The following is a 24,914-nucleotide window of genomic DNA, read 5'->3' as shown; positions in this document are numbered from 1 at the left end:
TAACCTTAAATAGAAAGTATTAAAAAGGAAATCTAGTAAATGTTTAAGGATAGAAAGAGAATATATATATAAAGCTAAAAGATATAAACTAGCATTTTAAAAAATACTACATCAAATAACATCTCAAAAAACACTAGAAGCTATTAAAAAACTCGTTTACCATCAGTCAAACAAAACTTTTCGGTTAGTAAAAAAAATAAAAAAAACTAGTTGAAATGCATTTTCAAACACACTTTTAGTGTTTAAAGGATGCTTATATAAGACAGATAGCATATTTCATCATTTTTTAAATATTTCTTTTATTGCAATTAAAACTTTGAAAGATATAAACTATCCTTTTGATTTTTTTACCGAGAAATAAGTAAAATATAACTTGAAATTATTTATAGCAAAAATTAACTCAGTGGTACCCTAACAATTTTGATTTTTTTTTTTGAATTGTTATCCTTTGATCTAACATGTTGAAATTCAACTATTCATTTTGGTTCTTGCTGATTGAACAAACACGTGGAGGGACACACGAGCATTTATGTGATATTTAACATGCCAAATTAACATTATCAATTATTCTAGCAAATATATTTCGTATTTTGGACTAATATAATTGATGATAATTATTTTACAAGAGTCTATTTTTTTGTTATTTCAAGAACTAACAAAATAATGCGTACAAATTCAAAAGATTTTTTTTGTTTTATGTTTTTCAGCACATAATATCACGAATCTTGATTAACTCTTAAAATGAAAATTTGAATATAACTTTCAGGCTCAACATTTTAGGATCTGATGTGTGATGCTTTAAATGATTTATGATAAACTCTAATAATATTAGAGAATATAAATTTAAAGATATTTTAATCCTAAAGTTACATCATAAGATAAAAATGATCTTTTATTTATATATTTTATTATAATTTTATCATGTTTGTGAATGTGAGATTTGAATTTTCTTTTGGATAGTATCCAAAACCAAAGGTACTAAAAAGGTAATGATAATGATAAACAACTATGGGCACGATGATGATCCAAATGAAGCGAAGTTGCAAGGCAATGCATGTGTCCCCAAGCCCAGTCGATTCTTAGCTGTATACCATCAGAAACAGCTTAGCACACGATGAAGGTGATTTTCATGTCACGCGCTTAGACAATTAATGTCAAATTATTTAGCTAGGTCGTGTCATCTAAACTTTTCCTTATTCTAACACTAATAATAATTTGACCACCCTTCTCATCCTTTTATTATTTAATAACATAACATGCAACAAAATTACACAAAGTGTAAAAGATAACACTTGTCTTCCACCGACAAGGCCGTCTTAAAAGACATACTATATTTTAGGATCTTAGTAGTTATAATCCCCCATCAATTACTCCCTCGAATCGGCGGCATCTGAGAAAGAAAGAACACGCTCGATTCAACCGAGTCTACTCAGTTAACAACAATGCTGGAGTGCTGCCTTGGAACACGGCGCGTCCGGCAGATTCATCGCGCCTGCCGCCACAGCACCGTGACCTTCCTCTGCCTCTTCCTCACGCTGGTCGTCCTCCGCGGCACCATCGGCGCCGGCAAGTTCGGCACGCCGGAGCAGGACTTCAATGAGATCCGTCACCACCTCTCCGCCGCCCGCGCCCGCCGCGTCCTCGAAGAAGTCAAACCCGAATCCCTATCCTCCTCCGAATCCAACAACTACGCGACCTTCGATCTCTCCAAGATCCTCGTCGACGAGCCCCCCACCGACGACGAAAAACCTAACCCTAACGCGCCCTACACCCTCGGCCCCAAAATCTCAAATTGGGACGAACAACGCTCTTCATGGCTATCCAACAACCCGGACTACCCCAACTTCATCGGACCCAACAAACCCCGCGTCCTCCTCGTAACCGGTTCGTCTCCCAAACCGTGCGAAAACCCGGTCGGAGACCACTACCTTGTCAAATCGATAAAGAACAAGATTGACTACTGCAGGGTCCACGGGATTGAGATTTTCTACAACATGGCTCTCTTGGACGCGGAAATGGCAGGGTTTTGGGCCAAGCTTCCGTTGATTCGGAAGCTCTTGCTTTCTCACCCTGAAGTGGAGTTTCTCTGGTGGATGGACAGTGATGCAATGTTCACCGACATGGCCTTTGAGGTGCCATGGGAGAGGTATAAAGATTCGAACTTTGTTATGCACGGGTGGAATGAGATGGTGTATGATGAGAAGAATTGGATTGGGTTGAACACTGGTAGTTTTCTGTTGAGAAACTGTCAATGGTCTTTGGATATTCTTGATGCTTGGGCTCCAATGGGGCCCAAGGGGAAGATAAGAGATGAAGCTGGGAAAGTGCTCACTAGGGAGCTTAAGAATAGGCCTGTTTTTGAAGCTGACGATCAATCTGCTATGGTTTATTTGTTGGCAACTGGGAAGGAGAAATGGGGTGACAAGGTTTACCTTGAGAATCACTACTACTTGCATGGTTATTGGGGGATTTTGGTGGATCGTTATGAGGAGATGATTGAGAATTATCACCCGGGGCTTGGTGATCATAGGTGGCCTTTGGTGACTCACTTTGTGGGGTGCAAGCCTTGTGGGAAGTTTGGGGATTACCCTGTTGAGAGGTGCTTGAAGCAGATGGATAGGGCCTATAACTTTGGGGATAACCAGATTTTGCAGATGTATGGATTCACTCATAAGTCACTTGGTAGCCGTAAGGTGAAGAGGGTGAGGAATGATACTAGCAATCCTCTTGAGGTTAAGGATGAGCTTGGATTGCTTCATCCTGCTTTCAAAGCTATCAAGCTCTCTTCTTCTTGATATGGTCGAGGTTTTATGATCACAATTGTGGGAAATTGCTGACAAATGTGGCTGATGCAACTACAATTATGGTCGTGCTGTGGTTGTGGTTATGGCAATGGCAATGACAACTACAGAAAATTGCAGTGAGGTCCATTTTTTTAAAAATCTTGGTGATGTTGATGTTGGTTACTTTTCCTAATTCTTACTACTGCTACTTGATATTCATTCATCTGCTACCACACCACTATACTCTTTGCTTTGCAGTTGCGTATGATCATGATGATGATGATAGTGTTGAAAACTGTAATCTTTAATTTATTTTTGCTTTTAAGTTATAGTGATTTTTTTTTAAAAGAACATATGGTCTTCTTCTCTACTCTGTCCTTTTCTAATCCGGGACTCTGTTAGTTCATTTTGTGGATAAATTGATAGATGAGGAATTGTCGAATTGAGAATAATTCCTTTCTTTGTTTTTGGATGAATTTGTTGTCCTTGCTATATCTTTGCTCGTGTTGGTTAAAGGGTCGAGGAAGGAATCTCTTGTTAGTAACGGTTTCTTGTGCTTCTTTGATACGGAATCTGTTTACTAATAGTTCGGACCGTCTTGTCATTGAGATTTCGCTGAAGACATGGTTAATTAAAATGGCAACTAAGATAGAGCTTTTAAGTGTCACTGAGATAGAATAGGTGGTTGTTAATTAAAGGATTTTATAGTTATAAACATTGCAGATATTGACAGGTTAACTTGCAGATTTATGTGTGAACAGATTTGCCTTGGAGAAAGCTTTCGAAGGATGCAATGAATCCAATATCAATTCCTCACTTTTCCATCATATTTTGAAAAGCACACACTCTTGACTCTTGTGTAGTTGTATTCGAGTAGTTTTATTTTCAATTTTTGGGTGCACAGCGAGGATGTCACTGCATGTATAGATTAGTGGCAAACACCGGGCAATATAGCATGTCAACTATGATTTCAAAGTTTAAACTCGAACAATTGGACGGTTTGAGACTCTTGAGTAAACAATAGATCATATATTCTAGCTTTACTGTATTGTCAGGAACTATTCCGGCCACACTAATCAGGAAAAGATCCCACCTTGCTTGGTGTATTTGCAGTGTCGGTCCTGATATTTTTGTGGGTTGAGTATGAAGTAGATGAGGTTTCTTTTTATACAAGTATATTAAAATGTTCAAATATATTGGCTTAAATATGATTTTAGTATCTAACAATAGTGTCATTTTGATTTTGGTCCTTTGAAAATGCTTCTTTTGATTTCTATCCCTGTAAAATTTAATATTTTTTGTTTGTTTTAGTCTTTGTTGTCAACTAATAAGGTTAATTAATGACATAATAATGATGTTTGCAATCCAGTGACTTGTCACGTAATTGTGGAGCCTAATAGGAAAGTCGTATGTAATTTTTTTTGGTAAGGTTTGCACGTTGATGACTAATTGGAACATGAGAACCACAAAGGAAATACAATGACTAAATTGATCAAATCTAATAGACACAAGCATAACGCGATTAAGTAAAAGCCATGACAAAAAGGCTTAATTACATAGAAGAAACAAACACACTTAACCATCAATTAAAAGTTATACCTCAAAGTTTGACCACTTGATAGAGGGCCTTCCCAGAGGCTAACAAATCAATGAGAATATTGCTTAACCATCATAAGGTAGAAGCAATAAAGCTTAAGCATCAAAAACAAAAGTCAAAACAATACTTAACCACTTAAGACATAAGCACAAACTAATGAGAATGTTTAACCACCATGGGCAAAATCAATAAAGCTTACCATCAAGAGCGAAAGTCAAAACAATGTTTACCCACTCAAAACAAAAGTACAAATCCATGAGAATTCTTAACCATCATAAGGAAAAAACAATAAGCTTAATAATCAAGAGCAAAAATCAAACAATGTTTAACCACTCAAGACAAAAGTACATAACAATGAGAATGTTTAACAACCATAAGGCATAAGCAATAAAGTTTCATGATCAGGATTGATTTTGGACGAAAAACATGATGTGATTATGAAGAAGTTTTTTGCTAGTTGTTATTCTGTTTTAGTTTGTTGTTGTTACAATTTGGTTTGTTTTTAATATGTCCTAGTCTGTAGGATTTAGTTGCTTTTGAATTATTCCAACGAATCATGCAGTTATTCATGAGATATTTTCTTGTATTCTGTTTAGATTTGTAAAGGCTATATAATAGCCTCTTTGAATTCAATAAACGTAGCAATCAGTTTTGCAAGAGTTTGAATAATTGCATACCAGTATTCTCTTCAAACTGGTATCAGAGCCCTCACTGGGCCTGATACATACATCTAAGCCGCAACTTAGCTAAGAGAAGTACGACAATGAACGACGTGTTGGACCAACGGCCTCAATAACTTAAGAGGGATAGGCTTAGAATGTAGAAGAAACAACAATCAATTTAATAATGTTCTTTAAATATGCAAGACAAAATTGATTGCAACAAAATAAATGAGATAAGGGAAGAGAGAATGCAAACACAGTTTTATACTATTTCGGCAAAGTTCGTGCCTACGTCCAGTACTCAAGCAACTCACTTGAGATTTTCCTTTCTCTTTGTAAAAATCCGTTTACAAAGTCTGAACCACACAGGGACAACCTATCCCTTGTGTTTAGGAATCCTTACAACTTAAGAGACCCTCAGTCCCTTAATCAATCTCTTTGAATGAGAAGAAAGAAAAAAGAATTCTCTCTTGAAGAGAAGGATATTACAATTGAAGTCCATGGAGAAACTCTTAATGGATTTGCAAGTGTTTGCCCAAGAGTTTCTTTTGAGAGAGCATTTGGCAATGAAGTTTTCTTGGAATCTCTCTCATTTCCTTTTGAGAGGATAAAACATTTTGAACAAGCAAAACTCTCTCTAAAAATTTTTGTCCAAGTCACCTATTTATAGGCCTTTGATGACCATTCACAAATCCAATCAAAAGATGTGACTGTTGGCAGATTTTCTGAAAACTCTCCACTGGTAATCGATTACAATGTTTGTGTAATCGATTACACAATTATATTTTGAAGTGTTATTACTTTTGAATTTGAATTTCCAAAGTTTCGTTGCTGGTAATCGATTACAAACATATGGTAATCGATTACATGTTCAAAATTCAAATTTTAAACCCTTTTCAACAGCTCTTTTTCATTCTTCCCTTCTGGTAATCGATTACGCTTCCTCGTAATCGATTACCAGAGCCTTGCATGACTTTGAAACCCTTTGTTTTGAGGCAAGGTTGGATATTTAATGAATCTTGAAACAAGACTTTGTTTGTTGAAACAATCTTGAATTAATCTTGAAGCAAATGCTTATCCTTTGAAGCGGCCTTGTTTGATTCTTCTTTGGCATCATCAAAATTCATGTATTCATACATTCACATGACGGATAGAGCTTAGCAAAAATCCCTCACTTTGATGGTCTTCATTATGATCATTGGAGTGAGTTGATAGAGAACTTTCTTCGTGCCAAGGGTCTATGGAACCTGGTTGACAGTGCTGTCTAGGAGGAGAACGACATAACAACGGATTATAAGGTCAAGCATTATCTTTTTAGGACCATTGATAGATCAATCTTCGAACAAATCTTGGATAGGAGCACGTCCAAGATTGTTTGGGATTCCCTAAAAAGAAAATTTGAGGGCAATGAACGTGTGAAGAAGTCATTGCTCAATGCATTACAAAGGGAGTTTGAGGTACTTGAAATGAAAGAAGCAGAAACCATTACTGAATATTTTGCAAGAGTAATGGCAGTGGCAAACAAAATGAGGAGCAATGGGAAGAATATGCCCGACTCAAAGGTGGTGGAGAAAATACTTCGAACATTGACAGAGCGGTTCACCTATGTAGTAGTTTCGATTGAGGAGTCAAAGGACACAACAACAATGTCCATTAACGAGCTTCAAAGCTCTCTGGTGGTTCATGAACAAAAGTTTAAAAGGGTCAGTTGAGATGATGAGTAAGTTCTCAAGGTGGAAAGCAGTAGAGGAAGAGGAAGAGGAGCATACCGAGGTAGAGGACGTGGAAGAGGAAGGCAATCTTTCACAAAGGCCGCAGTGGAGTGCTTTAAGTGCCACAATTTGGGGCATTTTCAATATGAATGTCCCCAATGGAACAAAGAGGCAAATTACGCAGAATTGGATGAAGAAGAAGAGCTCATTTTGATGGCTGTTGTACAAGAAAATGAAGCAACAAGGCAAGATGCGTGGTTCTTGGACTCAGGGTGTTTTAATCATATGTGTGGAGACAAAGGTATGTTCACAGACATGGTAGAAGGACATAAGCACTATGTTAAGTGTGGAAATAACTCTCGAATGTCTATAGCTAGAAAAGGCAGTGTTAGATTGGTATTTGAAGGCACTACTTTTCTTGTTCGAGATGTATATTATGTCCCAGAGCTTCGCAACAATTTATTGAGCATGGGGCAACTGCAAGAAAAAGGACTTGCCATTTTAATAAAAAAATGGGCGACGCAATATCTATCATCCATCCAAGGGCCTAATCGCGCACACAAACATGAGTGCCAACTGTATGTTTGTCCTTTTCAATAAAAGCTCTGAAGTAACTGCACCTATTGAAGAATGTCTACACACTTCTTCTGATCTCACTTACCTTTGGCATCAAAGGTATGGTCACTTAAGCTACAAAGGTTTGAAGACACTACAAACAAAGAAAATGGTGCGTGGACTACCTCAACTGGAAGTCTCAAGTGTCACTTGTATAGACTGCTTCACCGACAAACAACACCATAATCCAATTCCTAAGAAGAGTGAATGGCATGCTAACAAGGTCTTGGAACTCATACACACAGATATCTATGGACCAATAGAACCAATCTCAAATAGTGGAAAGTGGTATCTCTTATGTTTCATCGATGATTATAGTCGTAAAGGCTGAGTCTATTTGCTCTCTAAAAAATTAGAAGCTTTGGAGTGCTTCAAGTCTTACAAGAAATTGGTGGAAAAGGAGGCAAAGGCATCCATCAAATGCTTGCGGATGGACAGGGGAAGAGAGTCTAACTCTCTCAATTTCAAATCATTTTGTGAAGAAGAAGGCATAAAGAGGCAACTCAGCACAACATATACACCACACCAAAACAGAACGCAAAAATAGAACAGTTATGAATATGGTGCGCTGCATGCTCTTTGCAAAAAAGGTTCCCAAACCTTTTTGGACTAAAGTTCTAAACTGGACGTTCTACTTGTCAAATCGATGTCCAACACTTGTTGTGAAGAACGTCACTCCTTAAGAAGCTTAAAGTGGAGTTAAGCCTTCAGTAGAACACCTTCGAGTTTGAGGCTGTGTAGCACACGTGCACATACCAGAGTCAAAACGAGGTAAACTTGATGATAAGATCTTTCCTTGTATTTTGTTGGGTATGAGTGATGAGTCAAAGGGTTATCGTCTTTTTGACCCTAAGACAAAGAGGATTGTAGTTAGTAAGGATGTCATGTTTGAGGAAGAGAAAAGTTGGAATTGGGGTCCAAATTATAAAGAACAAATAGAAGCAGAGTTGGTTTGAGGTGATGATGATTTCAGTAGTGATGAAAGTGAAGGGGAGCATAGAGATGAGGGTAATAGTGATAGGTTTGTGGAAGACATGGAGTTTGATAGTGAAGGTGAGAGTGATGGAAATAATGCAAGGGGTAGTGAAGCTAGGAATGAAGCGGGGAGTTCACAAGAAAATGTGATTCAAGGGAGAAAAAGGAGGTAGTTGGCTTGGATGAGAGAATTTGTGAGTGGTGAGGGGTTGAGTGAAGAAGAAGAAGCAGAGGCCTACGCAATGCAAGATGTTGTTGGCGATGATCCAACTCAGTTTAAGGAAGCTGTGAAGCATGGGAAATGGAGAAAGACTATGGATAGTGAAATCAACTCAATTGAAAAGAATCAGACTTGGGAGCTCATGGATCTTCCAATGGAGCAAAAACAATTGGAGTTAGATGAATTTTCAAGACAAAGTTGAATAAGTTGGGTGAAATTGATAAATATAAAGCACGATTGGTGGCTAAGGGTACTCTCGACAACATGGAATCGATTTTACTGAAGTTTTTGCCCCTATTGCACGCATGGATACAATAAGGATGATTGTGGCACTGGCAACATGCAGGGGATGGAACATATTTTAGTTAGATGTTAAATTTACATTCCTTCATGGAGAATTGAGCGAGGATGTGTACATTGAACAACCAAAGGGATATATGAAGAAAGGGAAAGAGCACAAAGTTTACAAGCTACATAAAGCCTTGTACGGCCTTAGACAAGCACCAAGAGCCTGGTTCAACCGTATAGAGTCTCATTTTGTGAAGAAAGGATTTCAAAAATGTCCAAATGAACAAACGTTGTTCATCAAAAAAGGCACGAGAGATAACATATTAATTGTTAGCATTTACGTTGATGATTTGATTTATACTGGTAATGACAAGGGTATGATGATTGAGTTCAAGCAGTCTATGATGCAAGCTTTTGACATGACTGACCTAGGGAAGATGAGATTCTTTCTTGGCATTGAAGTTTTGTAGAAACCAGAAGGGATTTTCTTGTGTCAAAGAAAATATGCCACTGATATCTTGAAGAAGTTTGCAATGTATGAGAGCAAACATGTGAAAAGTCCAATTATTCCAGGCTTTAAAATTAATAGAGATGTTGATGGCGCAACTGTGGATGACACTTATTTCAAGCAAATTGTTGGAAGCTTAATGTATCTTACAACTACAAGGCCAGATATAATGTATAGTGTGAGCTTAATTAGCAGATATAGGTCAAAACCAACAGAGTTGCATTTACAAGTTGCTAAAAGAATATTAGAGTGTGTTTGGATGGAGGAATTTAAAATTTTGAGGAATTTAAAATTTTAAGAATTTCAAATATTTAAATTGAAATTCTTTTATTTTCAAAATTTTGTGTTTGGATAAAAAAAATTAAAGCTATGAGGGTGGAAAAAAAATAAATGAAAAAAAGAGAAGATATGGTTTGTGTGCTAGTTATACGTGTTTCTTGAAAAAGAATGTAAGAAGAGAATTTCAATTTCTCACTTTTTAGAAGGAAATTGAAATTCCAAATTTTTAGTTGTTTAAAATTCTATTTTAAAATTCCAAAATTTTAAATTCTTCACATAAAAACATCCAAACAATGAATTCTAGATTACAGAAATTCAAATTCTCTGATAAATTACTTTCCTCAGTTAAAAGTACATCTGGTTATGTTTTCTTATTAAGTTCAGGAGCAGTGTCATAGATGTCCAAGAAGGAAGCAATTGTTACCCTCTCAACTACTGAAGCAAAGTTTGTTGTTGCTGCTGCCAGTGCTTGTCAAGCTATGTGGATGAGAAGAGTTTTGAAAAACTTAAATCACGCTCAAGAAGGTAGTACTGTCATTATGTGTGATAATAGCTCAACAATTAATATGTTATGAGAAATGGAGAAAGGCTATGGATAATGAAATCAACTCAATTGAAAAGAATCAGACTTGGGAGCTCATGGATCTGCCAAGTGGAGTAAAAACAATTGGAGTTAGATGGATTTTCAAGATAAAGTTGAATGAGCTGTGTGAAATTGATAAGTATAAAGCACGATTGGTGGCTAAGGGGTACTCTCGACAACATGGTATCGATTTTACTGACGTTTTCACCCCTGTTGCACGCATGGATACAGTAAGGATGATTGTGGCACTGGTAGCAAAAATCCAGTTATGCATGGCAGAGCAAGCATATTTGAGTGCGTTTTCATTTTTTAAGAGATCTTGTAAAAGATGGAGAAATCGAGTTGGTGCACTATGGAACTCAGGAGCAGGTTCTAGATTTGATGACTAAAGCCTTGAAACTTGAGGCCTTCCAGAAGCTTAGAAAGAAGATGGGAATGCTTGATCTCACCATAGTAAACTAACTGCATACTGTAAATAGTTTAAGGGAGGGAATGAAGAAGTTTTTTGCTAGTTGTTATTCTGTTTTAGTTTATTGTTGTTACAGTTTGATTTGGTTTGTTTTCAATAAGTCCTAGGCTGTAGGATTTAGTTGCTTTTGAATTATTCCAATGAATCATGCAGTTATTCATGAGATATTTTCTTGTATTCTGTTTAGATTTGTAAAGGCTATATAATAGCCTCTTTGAATTCAATAAACGTAACAATCAGTTTTGCAAGAGCTTGAATAATTGCATACCTTTATTCTCTTCAGATTACACAACAATAAAGTTTATTGGCTTTGAGGAGATGAATCATTTTTATATCACGTATGGTAATTGATAGATACTAAATTTAATTGGTAGATTGGAAACAACAATTAATGGCCAGGAGAAAAAAAAGAGAATCAATTTCTCCAATAAGCTCCTGACTTTGTGATACTATACAACGAAAATATATAAAAATAATGTTTCATTGATTGATAAATATAGATTTAGAAGATATATATATATATATATATATATATATATATATATATATATATATATATATATATTGTTATGAAATAACAAACTTTAATATATCTATTATATATGGAATAACAAACTCAAATAATTAAGTAAAATCGTGCAATTTTAAATAAAAGCCTCAAGAACATGTATCCCATGAAATTTCTTATAAATAGAGTATTTTTCTCATTAATTTATTGCGACGTAAGGCTAATGTAATGTAAAATAGCTTTATAAATCTACATGTTGTTACAAAGGATATCTTTATTGCCCCTCCATAGAATGCTTTTTGTTTGTTAGTTTGCAGAGGGAAAGGGATATTAGGGAACCCAAGTGTCCTAATTGTAGGAGGTTATTATGAGTAATTGTGCATGGTTCAAGGTGTCTTGACTGGAGGAAACTAAGCCTTAGTTAAGCAAAGAGTTTCAAAGTTAAATTAAGATCCTCTTTGGTGACTGAAAGCATCTAGTATGAGAGAGAAAGATACAACACTCTTATGGGATCCACCTGACTTTCTTCTACTGATACTTCAAGTAAATAGAGAGGCACCATACTTCAAAACTAAGGCGTAATTGTAATTTTAATATCATGCTTTTGTTTAGTTTGGTTAATGGATTCAACACTTATTAAAACTCCAAACCTAATGTAAAATCATGCAAGCCTAATGCACTTGGATTTTTAATAGTAAATTGTAACCAATTATTATTACATAGTTTAATGCAAATGACGTAAAGAGTAAAAATTAATGGGAAGTGTTGAAAGAAGAATCTAGTTCATGTTTGATTTGTGGTTAAAATTATTGACGTACTTCCAATGTAGATCTAATGAATAAAAATAAAAATCTTCATCATTTGAGAAAGACTTTTGTCAAAAAATTATTTTATACAGAATTTCCAAACTTACAGCTAAGGATGAGTGAGAAGGAGTTAAAAGCATAAGCACAAAGGGGGATATTGTGGATGAATGGAGCATGGGGCCCACGATAGTGGAAAAACAGAAACATGCGTCGTCTATGACGCAAAATCTAGCTTGCGTCGCGAAACACCAGATACCACCACCATTCATTCATTCGAGTAAGACACACTAACACTTACAACACACGCTACTCTCACTCACCCTCTCCAACATAAACATGACACCACCACTCACTGCTAGCACAAACGCACTATAAAATCCCAAACCCCCCCAGACCAAACTGAAACCTTCTCTTCTCTCTCTCTCTCTGGCGGCTCTCAATTCCCACATCCCCAAACCCTAGTTTTGTTCCATTTCTTAAATCAAAATTTATGCATACTTCAGACACCTAGTTTCATATCATCATTCTACACACACACACCTTATATATATATATATATATATAAAAGAGTTACAGAGCAAGACAAGTGTTGTTGTTGTTGTTGAGGTTGGAGGAAGGAACGATAATGGAGGATTCTGCGGCGCAGAAGAGGAAGCAGCGAGAGTTTGCGCTAGCGTCGGTTTCCGAGGTGTCTTCGGCTCCTTCTTCTGCTTCGCCGGGGGTTTCTCTCTTCGCCGGTGATCGTCTTCAAATTCTGAACGAATCTCGCCATGTTGCTCTCAATGCTTATCTTTCAGCTATTCAGGTTCGTTTTTTTTTTTTTTTTTTGAATCTCGCTTTGATTTTTTTCGTGTGTTCACTCAGTGATAAGTATTCAGTGAATGGTGTATTGATATCTCTGTTTTTGACTGCGGTGTATTGAAATATTATTGTGCATTTATGGTTTGCAGCTATTCAGATTAGGTCCTATTGAATCGGTTTGCATGGTGGAAGAGTCTGAAGCTGACAAACAGGTACAAATGTGTATTTTGAATATAAAGTAAAAATATTTGTACATCTATTTCTATCTCAGCTGGTTTTGTTTCATTTGCCTGGTGTACGATGAATCTTTGTTTTTTTTTTTTTTGGTATTTAGAAGGTTTGAGCTTTCAAAGAATTGGTATTATAGTCCTGCTGTATTCTGATTTGCTGGTTTTGTTTCATTTGCCTGGTGCATGATGAATCTTTAGGTTTTTTTTTTTTTTTTGGTATTTAGATGGTTTAAGCTTTCAAAGAATTGGTATTATAGTCCTGCTGTATTCTGATTTGTTTTCTGTTTTTTTGTTACTTTGCCCCGAATGATGATGTTTATGTTCTTGTGAGGTGTGCAGTTGCACGGTGCATTGCTTTCCTGCTTAATTCAATGATGTACTGCTATATATAGTTATGCCGTTTAACTGTGCTATTTTTGAACCAGACGTCATATTCCAGTGGAGTTGCTATACAGTTTAGAAATGAGGAAGAGAGTGAGGCCTTCCATTGTGTATACCAACAATGGAAGAAAGGATTCAATGTTCAAGGTGCTGCCTTTGGAAATTTGTGTAAACCTTGTTGTAGAATGACATTTGGCAAACTCTGTTGATTTTGATTACTTCAGGTCATCTTTGGTTTGCAGAATGACATTTTAAAACCGTGTTAATGTTAGATACGGGAAACTTAAGATGTATGAGTTAGAAATTTTTCTCTGGCATATTATTATTTAAAAAGTTTTCATCTTTCAATGTGTTTTTAGATTTTCTGGATGGTTAAATAGATATTTAAGAACTTGTGATGCTAGTTGGTACTGTTGAAATGTTGCTTGACAGGTAACGTGCAATAGAGGAACTTAGGATAGTATAACTAATGAAAGAGGTAGTTTCTTATTTTAGTACTTCTGATGTTGCAATGGATCTCATTGTAACTGGGTAGGATTGTTTATGTCATATAACAACCTTCTTTTCTGTTTTTCTTTTTATGGCTAGCACCTAATTTGCTGTTTGGAGATGTACCATTAATTAATTTCTATTGTTTTAATTGGTTTACATGGTTCAGGATCCTATCTACAGTTGTGTGTTGATTGTACTTTTCAGTGTATATTTTGCTTGCTCCTACAATTCTATAAGTTTCTTTTCACTGCATGCATGATTACATTGGTTATTTATTGGTAATATAAAATAACTGTTTAATTAAATATTTGATTATTTTACACTTTTACCCCAGGAGGGAACTTGCCAAATGGAACTAATGCAATAACTTCTAAAAGCAAATTTGATGAAAAGATAGAGTCATCTTCTGCAAAAATGTATTTTCATTATTATGGACAACTTCTGCATCAGCAAAATATGTTGCAGGACTATGTGAGGACAGGTTACACCTGATTGTATTCTAGTGGCCTTTTATATAGTTATTTTACTTTTTTAGTTCTACCCATATGTTTACTGAGGAATTCCTGATGTTCTTGTTTTAGGAACCTATTATGCTGCAGTTCTTGAGAATCGTGCAGATTTCGTAGGTCGTGTAGTAATTGATGTTGGTGCTGGTAGTGGTATTTTGTCACTATTTGCTGCCCAGGTAACTTAACACTTTAATCTGCCAAGTCTTTTTGTTGCATATGCTAAAAGTGTGATTGCTTCTAATTAAATGAAAATTCTGGGTGTTTCTCTTGCCCTTTCCTTCCAAAACTTGGTATGAAATCTTCCTCAGACTCAAAAGTGGACGCGCAGAGGACTCAAATATCACATAGTCTGACAAGCCTAAGTGCCTAACTATTACAGAAACATTTTCTAAAGAAATAAAATTTCTCATACAGGTTATACTTCAAATTTACTGAAATTTTGGCAGAGTATCCCCTCTAATTTCAATATCCCGAATTAACAATAGTGTAACTTTCAATGTATCTTTTATTTATTTTACACTGACAGCACATAGCCCAATAAACCTAAGTGCCTAACCAATACAGAAATTTTTTCTGAAGAAATAAAATTTCTCAAACAAGTTATGCTCAAATTTACTGAAATTTTGGCAGATTATCCCCTGTAATAATTGCAATATCCCGAAATAACAATAGTAACTTTCAATGTATTTTTTATTTATTTTTACACTGACACTGCATAGAATTTGAGCTCTTGATATTAAGATATTTAAAGACCTAAAAATAACAATAGTAACTTTCAAAAGCTGCAAAATGTCCAAAATACACTATGAAGCAAAAGGGCTGCTGAAACAATGGAGGTCTTGGTAGGGATAATTTACTGGGAAGGACTGCAACTTCCAGTTGCCTGAAATTCAGTTTACTGATGGTCTAGAAAATATAATTAAGGAATGGGTGAATCACATAGGCTCGGTGAAGATTTACCCATAAATATAATGAATAGGATGGGGAAACAATGTAGCGCATGGGTGGTTTGCAAATAAAGATTTGATTATAACACACTAAACCAATGGAAATAATTTTATTATCTAAAGAATCTAATTATATTTCGAAGAACTACTATAAATCAAAACTCCAGAAACTTGCTTAATTATGATTTTCTTTAAATCCACAATTTTCAAAATAGAACACATTTTGGATAAAAATTGAATAATAACAAAATAATATGAACTATGAAGGCCTGTTTCCCCCACGCAAATAATATTAGACAATGGTGTTATAACAAAATAATTAAATTGTAATCATAAAAATATTAAAGTTGTCATTATAATCACTATCCGCTCACCCTGGAGTACTCTGGACATACAAAAGTTTGCAAGTTGTAACCAATGAATCTGAGCTGCAAAGAATATTCAACAAGTCTGTAGAAACTTAATTAAAAATCAAATCGCTAGATTTATGCTCTAAGCTTTAAGTTACAACTTCCCTAAAAATGAAAACATATCAATAACTACTTTTCTCAAGTTTTTAAGTTGTGGCTATACCTCAAGAGCCCAAATAATAATTTTTACAGAAGTGGTAACATCTCTTGCTCCATAGGGGACAACTCTTAACTGCAGAAAAACATCCCAAAGCTGTATAGGTGGAGAACCAAATGAGTGGGACTCAAAAGTTTCTCCAAAATTTCCAAAGGATAGCTTAGAATGAGGGAGATGGAACACAAAAATCGAAGAAATGGGAGAGAGAGAAGATGAGAGGGGGAGACATGTTGAAAGAGGGAAGAAATGGAGAGAAGGGGATGACTGGGGAGCTTTGCTTGGTCTCATTTTTTATTTTTTTTGTAAGAAACGACTGTTCCATTATCATTCTGTCATTCCTTTCCAGGCTGGTGCAAAACATGTTTATGCTGTGGAAGCATCTGAAATGGCAGAATATGCACGAAAACTCATAGCTGGGAACCCAATTCTGGGTCAACGAATTACAGTAAGAATTTTTTCTTAGCTTTCTTCAGTAGTCATTGTTCTTTATTTGATTGTTCAGGTGACTATGCCATGTAATATTTATATATATAGGTCATTAAAGGCAAAGTTGAGGATGTTGAATTGCCAGAGAAAGCTGATATTCTAATCTCTGAGCCCATGGGTAAGCTTCTGTTATACTTGCTTCAGTCAATCTAGAGAATGATGTTGGTAGTCCATGCATAAGTTATATTTATGTCAATAGATTTTTCTGCTGCTTCTTTGTGTTGTTCAGATAAATTGTCATAAAAATTTGGAAATGCAAGTGTTTCATGGGAATTAGCAGTTTTTTAGCCATTTTGTTGGAAATTTATAAGTCAGTGACATTGTGCAGGCACCTTGTTAGTTAACGAAAGAATGCTGGAGTCTTATGTCATTGCCAGAGATAGGTTTCTCACTCCTAATGGGAAAATGTTTCCTACAGTGGGAAGGTACATTGAAACACACTTTCTCTACTTTCCCCCCTTTTTCTTTTTGTGTAACACTATTAAGCATAGTTATGACTGTATGATTCTATGTAGGCAAGTTATTGGGATAATTATCTTCCATTTTAAAAGTTATTCTTAGCCCAATATATCTTTCAAGATGCAGATTCTTGTTCTTGTGCAACATTTTTGTGCCTTTTCGTGTTAAAAATACATTTTTTTATTTGCATCTTCCCCCCTCTCAAAACTGCTTATAATTATCTTAGAATTATTTGTCTACTCCTAACTTTGAATTTATTATTGTTGTAGGATTCACATGGCTCCTTTCAGTGATGAATATTTGTTTGTTGAAATTGCTAATAAGGTGAAATTATCCTTGTTTTCTGACTGTTGTTTACTCTCCATTCTTGAGATACTATTCTTTTTTCTATTTTTCTTAAATTCTTTGATCAATATTGTTCTATTATCTGTTCAGGCCCTGTTTTGGCGGCAACAAAATTATTATGGTGTTGATTTGACGCCCTTACATGGGACTGCCTTTCAAGGATACTTTTCTCAGGTATCTTTCTAGCTTGGTTTCAAAAAATTAACTGAAGATTTCTAACTGATCCATTCTGATAAGAATAGGATGTATTTGGAACATGCTGTATAAAATGTTTATTTGGTTTGGGATCTCCACAAACAGATTATATCTGATTTCTGTTTTTCCAAATTAAAACTTGACATTTTTTTTTTCATTTATTAATGCTTGCATGTTTCTGGAGATTATAAGACTGATAATTTACTTAGAGATGGAAATAGTGTAGATATTTCTTTGTTCCTGTTCGAATTGCAACTTCACCTGTTTTTCATACCATTCTTTGTCAAACATAGGATTTGGCATTTACATAACAAGCCGAAGAGGAGGATTATATGTTTTTCAATTGGTTTATATGCATCTTCACATTTGATGCTGGGCTTCTGTTTATATTTGCCTTTGTTGCCTCTAGTTATGACATAATCCTCTCTCATTTTCTTCCCTTTCTGCCTTTTGCGGTACTGATGCATGTGTTCCCTTTGTTTTTGTACTCACTGTTTCCTAATAAAATTGGCGCCTATTTCTATTTCTTTTTTAAATACATATGTGCTTCTGGAGTGTTAGTGTTCAGTGATAATGGTTTAATTGTAAGGGTCAAATCAGCATCTGCATTTGTTGTTGTTTGTCCGGCAAAGAAGTTGGAATTGTATTTAATTTTTGTTTTTGTATTCATTGTTTCCTCATAAAATTGGCACCTATTTCTATTTCTTTTTTAAATGCTTACATGCTTCTGGTGGATTAGTGTTAAGTGACATTTGTATTTAAATGTAAGGGTCAATCAGCATCTGCATTTGTTGTAACACCATTGGAGTTTGTCTGGCAAAGAAGTTGGAATTGTATAATAAGGCTTAAATACCTTTTTAGTCCTTGCAATTTAATGCTTTTTTGCTTTTGGTATTCGAGGGACCTGAACTCTCCACTCCTAATCTCTCTTTTGCTTTTGGTGGTTTAAACATGCATGGTGAAGTCCGGTAGAAGCCTGATTTAGGAGAAAATATTAAATGGAGAGTAGCCCTATCAGTAGAGGTAGAGTAAAATTTATAGTTGACACCATTAAGAAGAATATTAACCTTACCTGTTGGGGAAATGCTTGGTTGTTGTTGTTGATGGTGCCTTATCATCATGAATTATTTTATATGATTTGTATGCTTTCAAAATCTTGGGGGCAAAACAGAAATGGGTAGCATTAAAATTTTCTTAAGCTTTACTAATAGCTTTCTGGTTTGATATGATCTGTTTATTTTTTCTGAATCCTCTCAATCCCATTGGCAAAACAGAATTGGATAGAATTTGATAGTCTTTTGTCAAAGGAGTAAAATTGGACCATTATGGTTACTAAAACTTATGTTGTGGATAAATGTATGATATAAGATATATTCTCCCACTTCACTTTTTTCTCTTATCCATGCAGCCTGTGGTGGATGCTTTTGATCCAAGGTTGTTAATAGCTGCTCCTATGTTCCATGTGTTAGACTTTACCAAAATAAAGGTAAAAAATACTCAGTTTTATTTGGTTAGATGGTTTATTTTTCCGGAAGTCCTATTGGCTGAGAAATTCTGCTTTTTCATGAAACAAGCTGATCTATTTTGATATCACCTCCATCCTAGTATAACAGCTAATACATTTCAGATACCAGCATCTTTTCATCCTGAATCATTTTAATAGAAGTTTGTCATCTGGTAGTTTGCATCCTTAAGTTTTCCTTTGGATTAAGAGTTATTTGAAACTTTTATTTGCAAAACCATGTTTATTTTGGGGTTATGTATCATTGTGTTTGGCAAAGGGTCTATTGCTGGTTAGCATCTTGGTTGTATTATTCTGAAATCTGAGGTTATATTTTTTCAATATTTAGAATAAAATTTCCAGGGAATTTGTGATCAAATCATTTTTCCTTCTGTAGGAAGAAGAGCTGTATGAAATTGACATTCCTCTCAAATTCACAGCCACTGTGGGTGCCAGGCTACATGGGTTGGCATGCTGGTTTGATGTACTGTTCAATGGAAGGTAACCATTCCTCTTCTACTTGTCCATTATTGTCTGTTTTTCTATTAATCAATGCTTTGTGTTGTTCACATCAGTTAATTTGTCACTCAATTATTCCAAATCCACAGTACTGCACGAAGGTGGCTTACCACTGCCCCTGGTTCACCTACAACCCACTGGTATCAGTTACGCTGTGTTCTCTCACAGCCAATATATGTCATGGCAGGACAAGAAATCACTGGCAGGATGCACTTGATTGCTCACACTGCTCAGAGTTATACAATCTATTTAAAATTGTCAGGTTGGTAATTTTCCATCTTATTACCATATTATATCTTCCTGCAGCAATGAACAGATTTCTATTTTCATTTAGCTAAAACGTGGGGTCCTGGTGCTGAACAAGGAGGGATTCTTCAAACATCATCCTGTAAACTTGATCTCAAAGAACCTTACTATAGAATGTCTCAACTGCAAGCTTATCCATTAGCCCAAGATCAGCAACCTCAACCACTTTTACAGACACAGGTATTGAATTTAGAATCAGATATCTATATCTTTCCATGCTTATTTTGTAAGTTTAAATTCTATGGAAGAAACTCGAAATTGGTGGTTTTTCACACTTTCTGACGAAGTGTTTTGGGTGTTGGTAATTTTAGGAAATCCTGATGAATATATTTCAATTTGGAAGAATTAGAAAAACTGGGAAATTATGGTTATTCCATGTTCGAAAAAGTTTCATGTTTGAGAAAACACTAAAACTGTTTTTTCTTAAATCATGATTTTCAAAAACCGTTGATCTTACTTCTCCCTAAGTGAGCCTCTAAGACAGCAGATCTGTTGGATAAATTGCATTAAGATTTAAAAGCAATAATGCAATCCAATTTTTTCCCATTTACTGCATTAGTGTTTTATGTGACAGTCAGTTTCTCTGACAGGATATACACATCCAATCTCAAGAGTTGGATGAAGTGGAGATGATGCAACAGCCTTCTACTAAGTCGTGTGCTCAGATTGACTCCCTCATGCAGAATGCATCATAAGTTGATGAATACTAACATGAATCACTAACATCCAGTTGGGGGAATGTGTCCGTCTTTATTTGGACATACCCCTTGCCTGTAAATTCATCAATGTTGCTCTTGTTATCTATTGAGTGGTTGTGCTGCAGATCCTATATTCAATTCTTAATTTATCAAGGAATACATTGAATCCTCAAGCCTGGTAAAGTTGGGAGCCTATGTAAAATTATTTTTTAGGTATAGAATTTGCCTTTGTAAGGGCAGTATCAGGCTCACGTGAATGTAGAAAGGGAAAAACGCTTTTTTGTTTATATGAGCGGGTGTAAACATTGCTTTTGAATGTGTTAACTGGAAGTGGTTTTCAAATGGAAATTCATGCGAGGGAAAGTTTTGTTTGAAAATTTTAGATCTCATGCTTGAAATTCATGTCAAAATAGCGTCTCAAGGTCCAGGGCTTGTCCAATCAATGATTCTATTATATTCTTTTCTAAAGTAAAATCTTAATTAGACAAACTAGCATGCACTACAAAGAACCTTGATTAGTCAGACAACTCGCTGGTAAACTACAACTCAAGGTTCAAGTTAAACTTTGCAAATTGCTTGATTAGAGAGGCAGTGTAATCAACTGGACTTCATTTTTATTTTTTTGCGTGGTTGATAGATTGGACGAGCTTCATTATACCATGACTTGAATTCCCTAAGCTGGGCTGGGTTTATTTTCAAAGTATATATATTCAAGGTGTCTTGGTTTCCAAGCAGGCTATTGCTTCTTGCACCCCATATTTTGCTTCTTGCACCACAAAAAGACATGCCAGACAAAATGCCCCCACAATCCTAGCACCTCCTCTTCTCTATGTGCCACCCAAGCATCCCTCACTCTCCTTCTCTTCCATCTCCCCCTTTGTTAATTTGTTGTAGTGTTTTTCAGGGTCCATAACCCAATAACCATTTCAAATTGAGTAATTCGGAACACAAGATGTATTTTGGATTGAATAATTTGGAAGGCATCTTGTGTTTTAGATTACTTGATTTAGAATTATATTATATGATTTTCAAAATAGATAAGAAAGTCATGTAACATAGTTCTGAATTGAGTAATTTAGAATGATTTTGTGTTCTAAATTACTCAATTCAAAATTATACTACTACATAACTTCTAGAATGGATGATTTGGATTGAGTAAGTGGAATGCAACTTGTGTTCTAGATTACTTAATTCGAAATTACACATAACTTTCAAAATAGATGATCCACGTCCAGCAGTAACAAATGTGTTACCAAACATACATTTAACAAGCAAATGCACGGATGATTATTTTCAAGTAACACTACATGACACAATTAGATGTATGTCATGTTATCATTAAGAGTAAACAACTTATTTTAAAAAAAATGTAAAAATTTACGAGAATCAAAACCAACAAGGAAATATTTAGAGAACTAAAACCATCATTTATTAAAACTAAAAACCTACTTATCTAAAAACAATGAAGCCTTGTATAAATTAAACTATCAAAGTATTAACCATTAGGGAATGTTGCCAAACAGGTAAGAAACATGGAATACAAAATAAATCAACGAACCTAATGAACGCTTTGAAATAAAGTAAGTTTTATTAGAGATAGCAAAAGGTTAACTCACGTCATAAGTGGGGAAGATAGCTGATATGTGAAGACTGGAGTTGTGACTTGGAGTTTAAGCAAATGAAACACTAAGTTGGGAACTTTATGTCATTTTCTTAAACTCTAAGTTTCACGTTAAGTCAATAGTGACTATTTATTATGGAATAGATCACTCTCTGCACAGTACACAATTCAACATTGTCAATATTGCAAACACAGTACGCCTCCTAGTTTTTGTTGATCATTACAAGGTATGGTAAAACAACATACGCCTTCTGTGGAGATAGGAGAGAGGGAAGGAAAGATTACTCGGCACAATTAGAGTAGTTAGTAACTTAGTATTTGTAAAACTGAGCATTTGGTTAACTAGAGTAGTTACTATCTTAGTATTTGTAAAACTGAGCATTTGCTTTGTGAAATCACTGAATGATAAATAACACACTGTTATAAAAGGAGATTATACAGTACTAGAACAAACTAAACACATGAAATGTTATATTTCAAATATTGCTACTCATGAAGAACCATGTTTCAACAAATAAAACTAAATTTCTAAACCCTTGCCTTGAGGTATATGACTAGGGGTGGGACTTCACAACAAAAACACTCCTCCATTTTAGGGCTTAACTATTTTCAAAATTGAAAGAGCATGGATTGGTGGCAACTTGGATTGGCAGAAGCTCTGCCACAATTCCATCATCTCTTCCGAGTCCTTTGTCAGTGCCTTGTACATCGAAGTTGCAATACTTCGTGCCGCATCTCTTGCCTCAGGAAGTCTATCATTCAGTAAATCCGCCGCCACTTCAATCAGTTCAGCCAAACCAAACTGCTCCATTTCTTCAAGCCCCTGCAGACATTCACATAAATGAATGACTCAAACCTTAGAACAGTGAATAGACACAAACACCAACCATGCAAGAGAAAGACATCACAAAGTTAATTGGTGCTTGGAATGTTAACTCACCATCTTGGAGACACAGTTGGAGAGAGAAACAGCAGCCTTAGCCCTGACCCTAAGGTTTTTGTGACTCACATATACCCTCAGTTTCTTAAGCAGTGGAAGAGGGGTCATGGAGCCCACCATTATGCCAAGTGCTCTATCAGCTTCTTCACACACAAACCTTTTATCTTGGGATGCCTTCAGCAGCAGCTGTAGCAGCTGTTGATATTCAACCAAACAACACATTCCAACCCATTAGTCAACAATACATCATATTAAAGAAGTTCAAAATATGTTTTAGGTTCCTCAACCTCATCAAGTGGGTCAAAATTGATTTTATAGTTTTCCTACATTTTAAAAATAGTGATTTTGGTCTTCTGAAATGTGGTGGATTTAAGTCCGTTGTCTCCGAAATACAAAGACAGTTTAATTCCTATGCACTCATAGTAGTTTAAAACAGTTTTGCCAAAAAAAAAATGGACTAAAAACAATTTTGACGAAAAACACATTTTCATTTTGCCCTTAAAAAAATAATCCAAAAAAACAGATCACACAAGAGGATAATGAATCCAAAAAAACAGATCACACAAGAGGATAATGAATCCAAGTACCAAGCCATCAAATGCATCAGAGGTCTCTGGTTCAAGCAGCTTGTCACCAAATGCACTGAAAATATCAGCAGCAGCCATAATAGCAGTTTTGCAAAGAGCACTACGAGGGTTCCTCATTGTCTTCGCCACCACCAACACAATTTTACCCCTGCCCACAAAACCATGTCATAAATTCCTCAAAACCCAATTTCCCCCACAACTAAAGTTCAAAGCTTTTAAAAAAAACACAAACATTTTATAAAGAGAGAGAACATAAAATATAAAATATCCCTTACAAGATTGGGAATAGAAGAGAGGAGTGGAGTAACGAGAAGCGCCTAACATCATTCAACGATTCACAAACCTTGATCCAATTTTTCGAATCCAAATCTTCCACCAAACTCTGCATTTCCAAAGATTTTTGCAATTTCAGAATTCTCCATGCTCCGAAAAGAAGTGATTTTTTTTAACGGTGCGAGTGAGCAAAAATAAAAACATGCACATACCTGAATCTTAACTTCGGGGTCCGCCAAGGGTTTAAGGTTGTCGGAGGAGACATAGTCAACAGTGGCATCCTCAGATGATGGCAATGGAACTACGTTTTCGCCGTTGACGGAAGCACGATCTTGTTGTTTTTGGGTTGCAACAGCGATTTTAGGTTGTTTTTTGGGTCTCTCTGGGGTTGTTGTCGGAAGAGCGTTGTCGATGGGTCTGAGTGCCATTGGTGTGTGAGTGTTGCAATGCAGAGCAATGAGATGAATCGAGAAATGAGAGTGATTGAGAGATTTGATGGGTACAATTTTTTATTTTATTTTATTGCTGGTATAAAAATCTTAACCTTTTTCGCTTTCAGGTTTAAAAAATGGAAAGAGACGTTGGGGGGGTTATGTGTGTAACGGTAACATTTCTAAGTGGGAAGCTTTGTTTGAAAGTGAAACGTTGCCTGCTGAATCTGATAATGCCATTGAATTTTCTTCCAAATTATCACAGATTTACAACGTTATTTAATCTGTTTTAAGAATGAAAAATAAAATACATAATTTATAGGAACTAAAATCATTTGTTTTGCAAGGATAACAAATAAAAAAATGCTAAATTATAAAACTAAAAACATATCTAAATCGTAATTTCATGATTACAGCTTTAAATTTTGACCGGGATAGGAATAAAAATGAAGAAAAATAGAAAAGAAATAAAGAGAAAAATGTTATAAAATTTTGATTTTGCTTATTTGAATGAATAAAAAAGAGTTTGAAAAATAAATAAATTATATAAAATTATATTAATTAAAAATTTAATGTCTTACTCAACAACTTATAATGAATTTATTTATTCATTTTGACTTT

The 24,914-nt window shown here is 35.3% G+C and overlaps 3 protein-coding genes across 3 annotated transcripts; 2 read left to right on the top strand and 1 right to left on the bottom strand.

Moving 5' to 3' along the window:
* Positions 1 to 1,267: 1,267 nt before the first annotated feature.
* On the top strand, positions 1,268 to 3,789 carry LOC114367696 (xyloglucan 6-xylosyltransferase 2-like). Its single transcript, XM_028324895.1, has one exon. It carries the CDS (start codon positions 1,443 to 1,445, stop codon positions 2,793 to 2,795), a length of 1,353 nt encoding a protein of 450 aa, XP_028180696.1. The 5' UTR covers positions 1,268 to 1,442; the 3' UTR covers positions 2,796 to 3,789.
* An 8,464-nt stretch (positions 3,790 to 12,253) lies between these two features.
* LOC114367823 (probable histone-arginine methyltransferase 1.3) lies at positions 12,254 to 20,818 on the top strand. The gene is made up of 15 exons (XM_028325029.1): positions 12,254 to 12,810; positions 12,956 to 13,018; positions 13,462 to 13,564; positions 14,244 to 14,390; positions 14,491 to 14,594; positions 16,279 to 16,377; positions 16,467 to 16,536; positions 16,747 to 16,843; positions 17,147 to 17,201; positions 17,313 to 17,396; positions 18,826 to 18,903; positions 19,316 to 19,419; positions 19,527 to 19,699; positions 19,772 to 19,923; positions 20,334 to 20,818. Exons 1-15 carry the CDS (start codon positions 12,631 to 12,633, stop codon positions 20,436 to 20,438), a joined length of 1,614 nt encoding a protein of 537 aa, XP_028180830.1. The 5' UTR covers positions 12,254 to 12,630; the 3' UTR covers positions 20,439 to 20,818.
* A 1,614-nt stretch (positions 20,819 to 22,432) lies between these two features.
* LOC114366902 (TOG array regulator of axonemal microtubules protein 2-like) lies at positions 22,433 to 24,392 on the bottom strand. The gene is made up of 5 exons (XM_028323929.1): positions 24,075 to 24,392; positions 23,865 to 23,971; positions 23,590 to 23,737; positions 23,003 to 23,197; positions 22,433 to 22,885 (listed from the first exon to the last, which is right to left on the bottom strand). Exons 1-5 carry the CDS (start codon positions 24,288 to 24,290, stop codon positions 22,655 to 22,657), a joined length of 897 nt encoding a protein of 298 aa, XP_028179730.1. The 5' UTR covers positions 24,291 to 24,392; the 3' UTR covers positions 22,433 to 22,654.
* Between the last annotated feature and the right edge of the window lie 522 nt (positions 24,393 to 24,914).

The sequence above is a fragment of the Glycine soja genome, chromosome 9 (genome assembly GCF_004193775.1).
Source record: "Glycine soja cultivar W05 chromosome 9, ASM419377v2, whole genome shotgun sequence".
Lineage (NCBI taxonomy): Eukaryota > Viridiplantae > Streptophyta > Magnoliopsida > Fabales > Fabaceae > Glycine > Glycine soja.
The sequence above is the reverse complement of the archived record's forward strand: the minus strand, read 5'-3'. Positions and strand labels throughout refer to the sequence as shown.

Bases quoted from the DNA above. Each gene is read 5' to 3' on its own strand.
- LOC114367823 (XM_028325029.1), top strand. From the start codon at position 12,631: ATGGAGGATTCTGCGGCGCAGAAGAGGAAGCAGCGAGAGTTTGCGCTA. The intron at 16,844-17,146 runs GTACATTGAAAC...TTATTGTTGTAG, and splicing joins ATGTTTCCTACAGTGGGAAG to GATTCACATGGCTCCTTTCA. The intron at 17,397-18,825 runs GTATCTTTCTAG...TTATCCATGCAG, and splicing joins TTCAAGGATACTTTTCTCAG to CCTGTGGTGGATGCTTTTGA.
- LOC114367696 (XM_028324895.1), top strand. From the start codon at position 1,443: ATGCTGGAGTGCTGCCTTGGAACACGGCGCGTCCGGCAGATTCATCGC.
- LOC114366902 (XM_028323929.1), bottom strand. From the start codon at position 24,290: ATGGCACTCAGACCCATCGACAACGCTCTTCCGACAACAACCCCAGAG. The intron at 23,972-24,074 runs GTATGTGCATGT...TTGGAAATGCAG, and splicing joins ACCCCGAAGTTAAGATTCAG to AGTTTGGTGGAAGATTTGGA. The intron at 23,198-23,589 runs GTACTTGGATTC...GAATATCAACAG, and splicing joins CTGATGCATTTGATGGCTTG to CTGCTACAGCTGCTGCTGAA.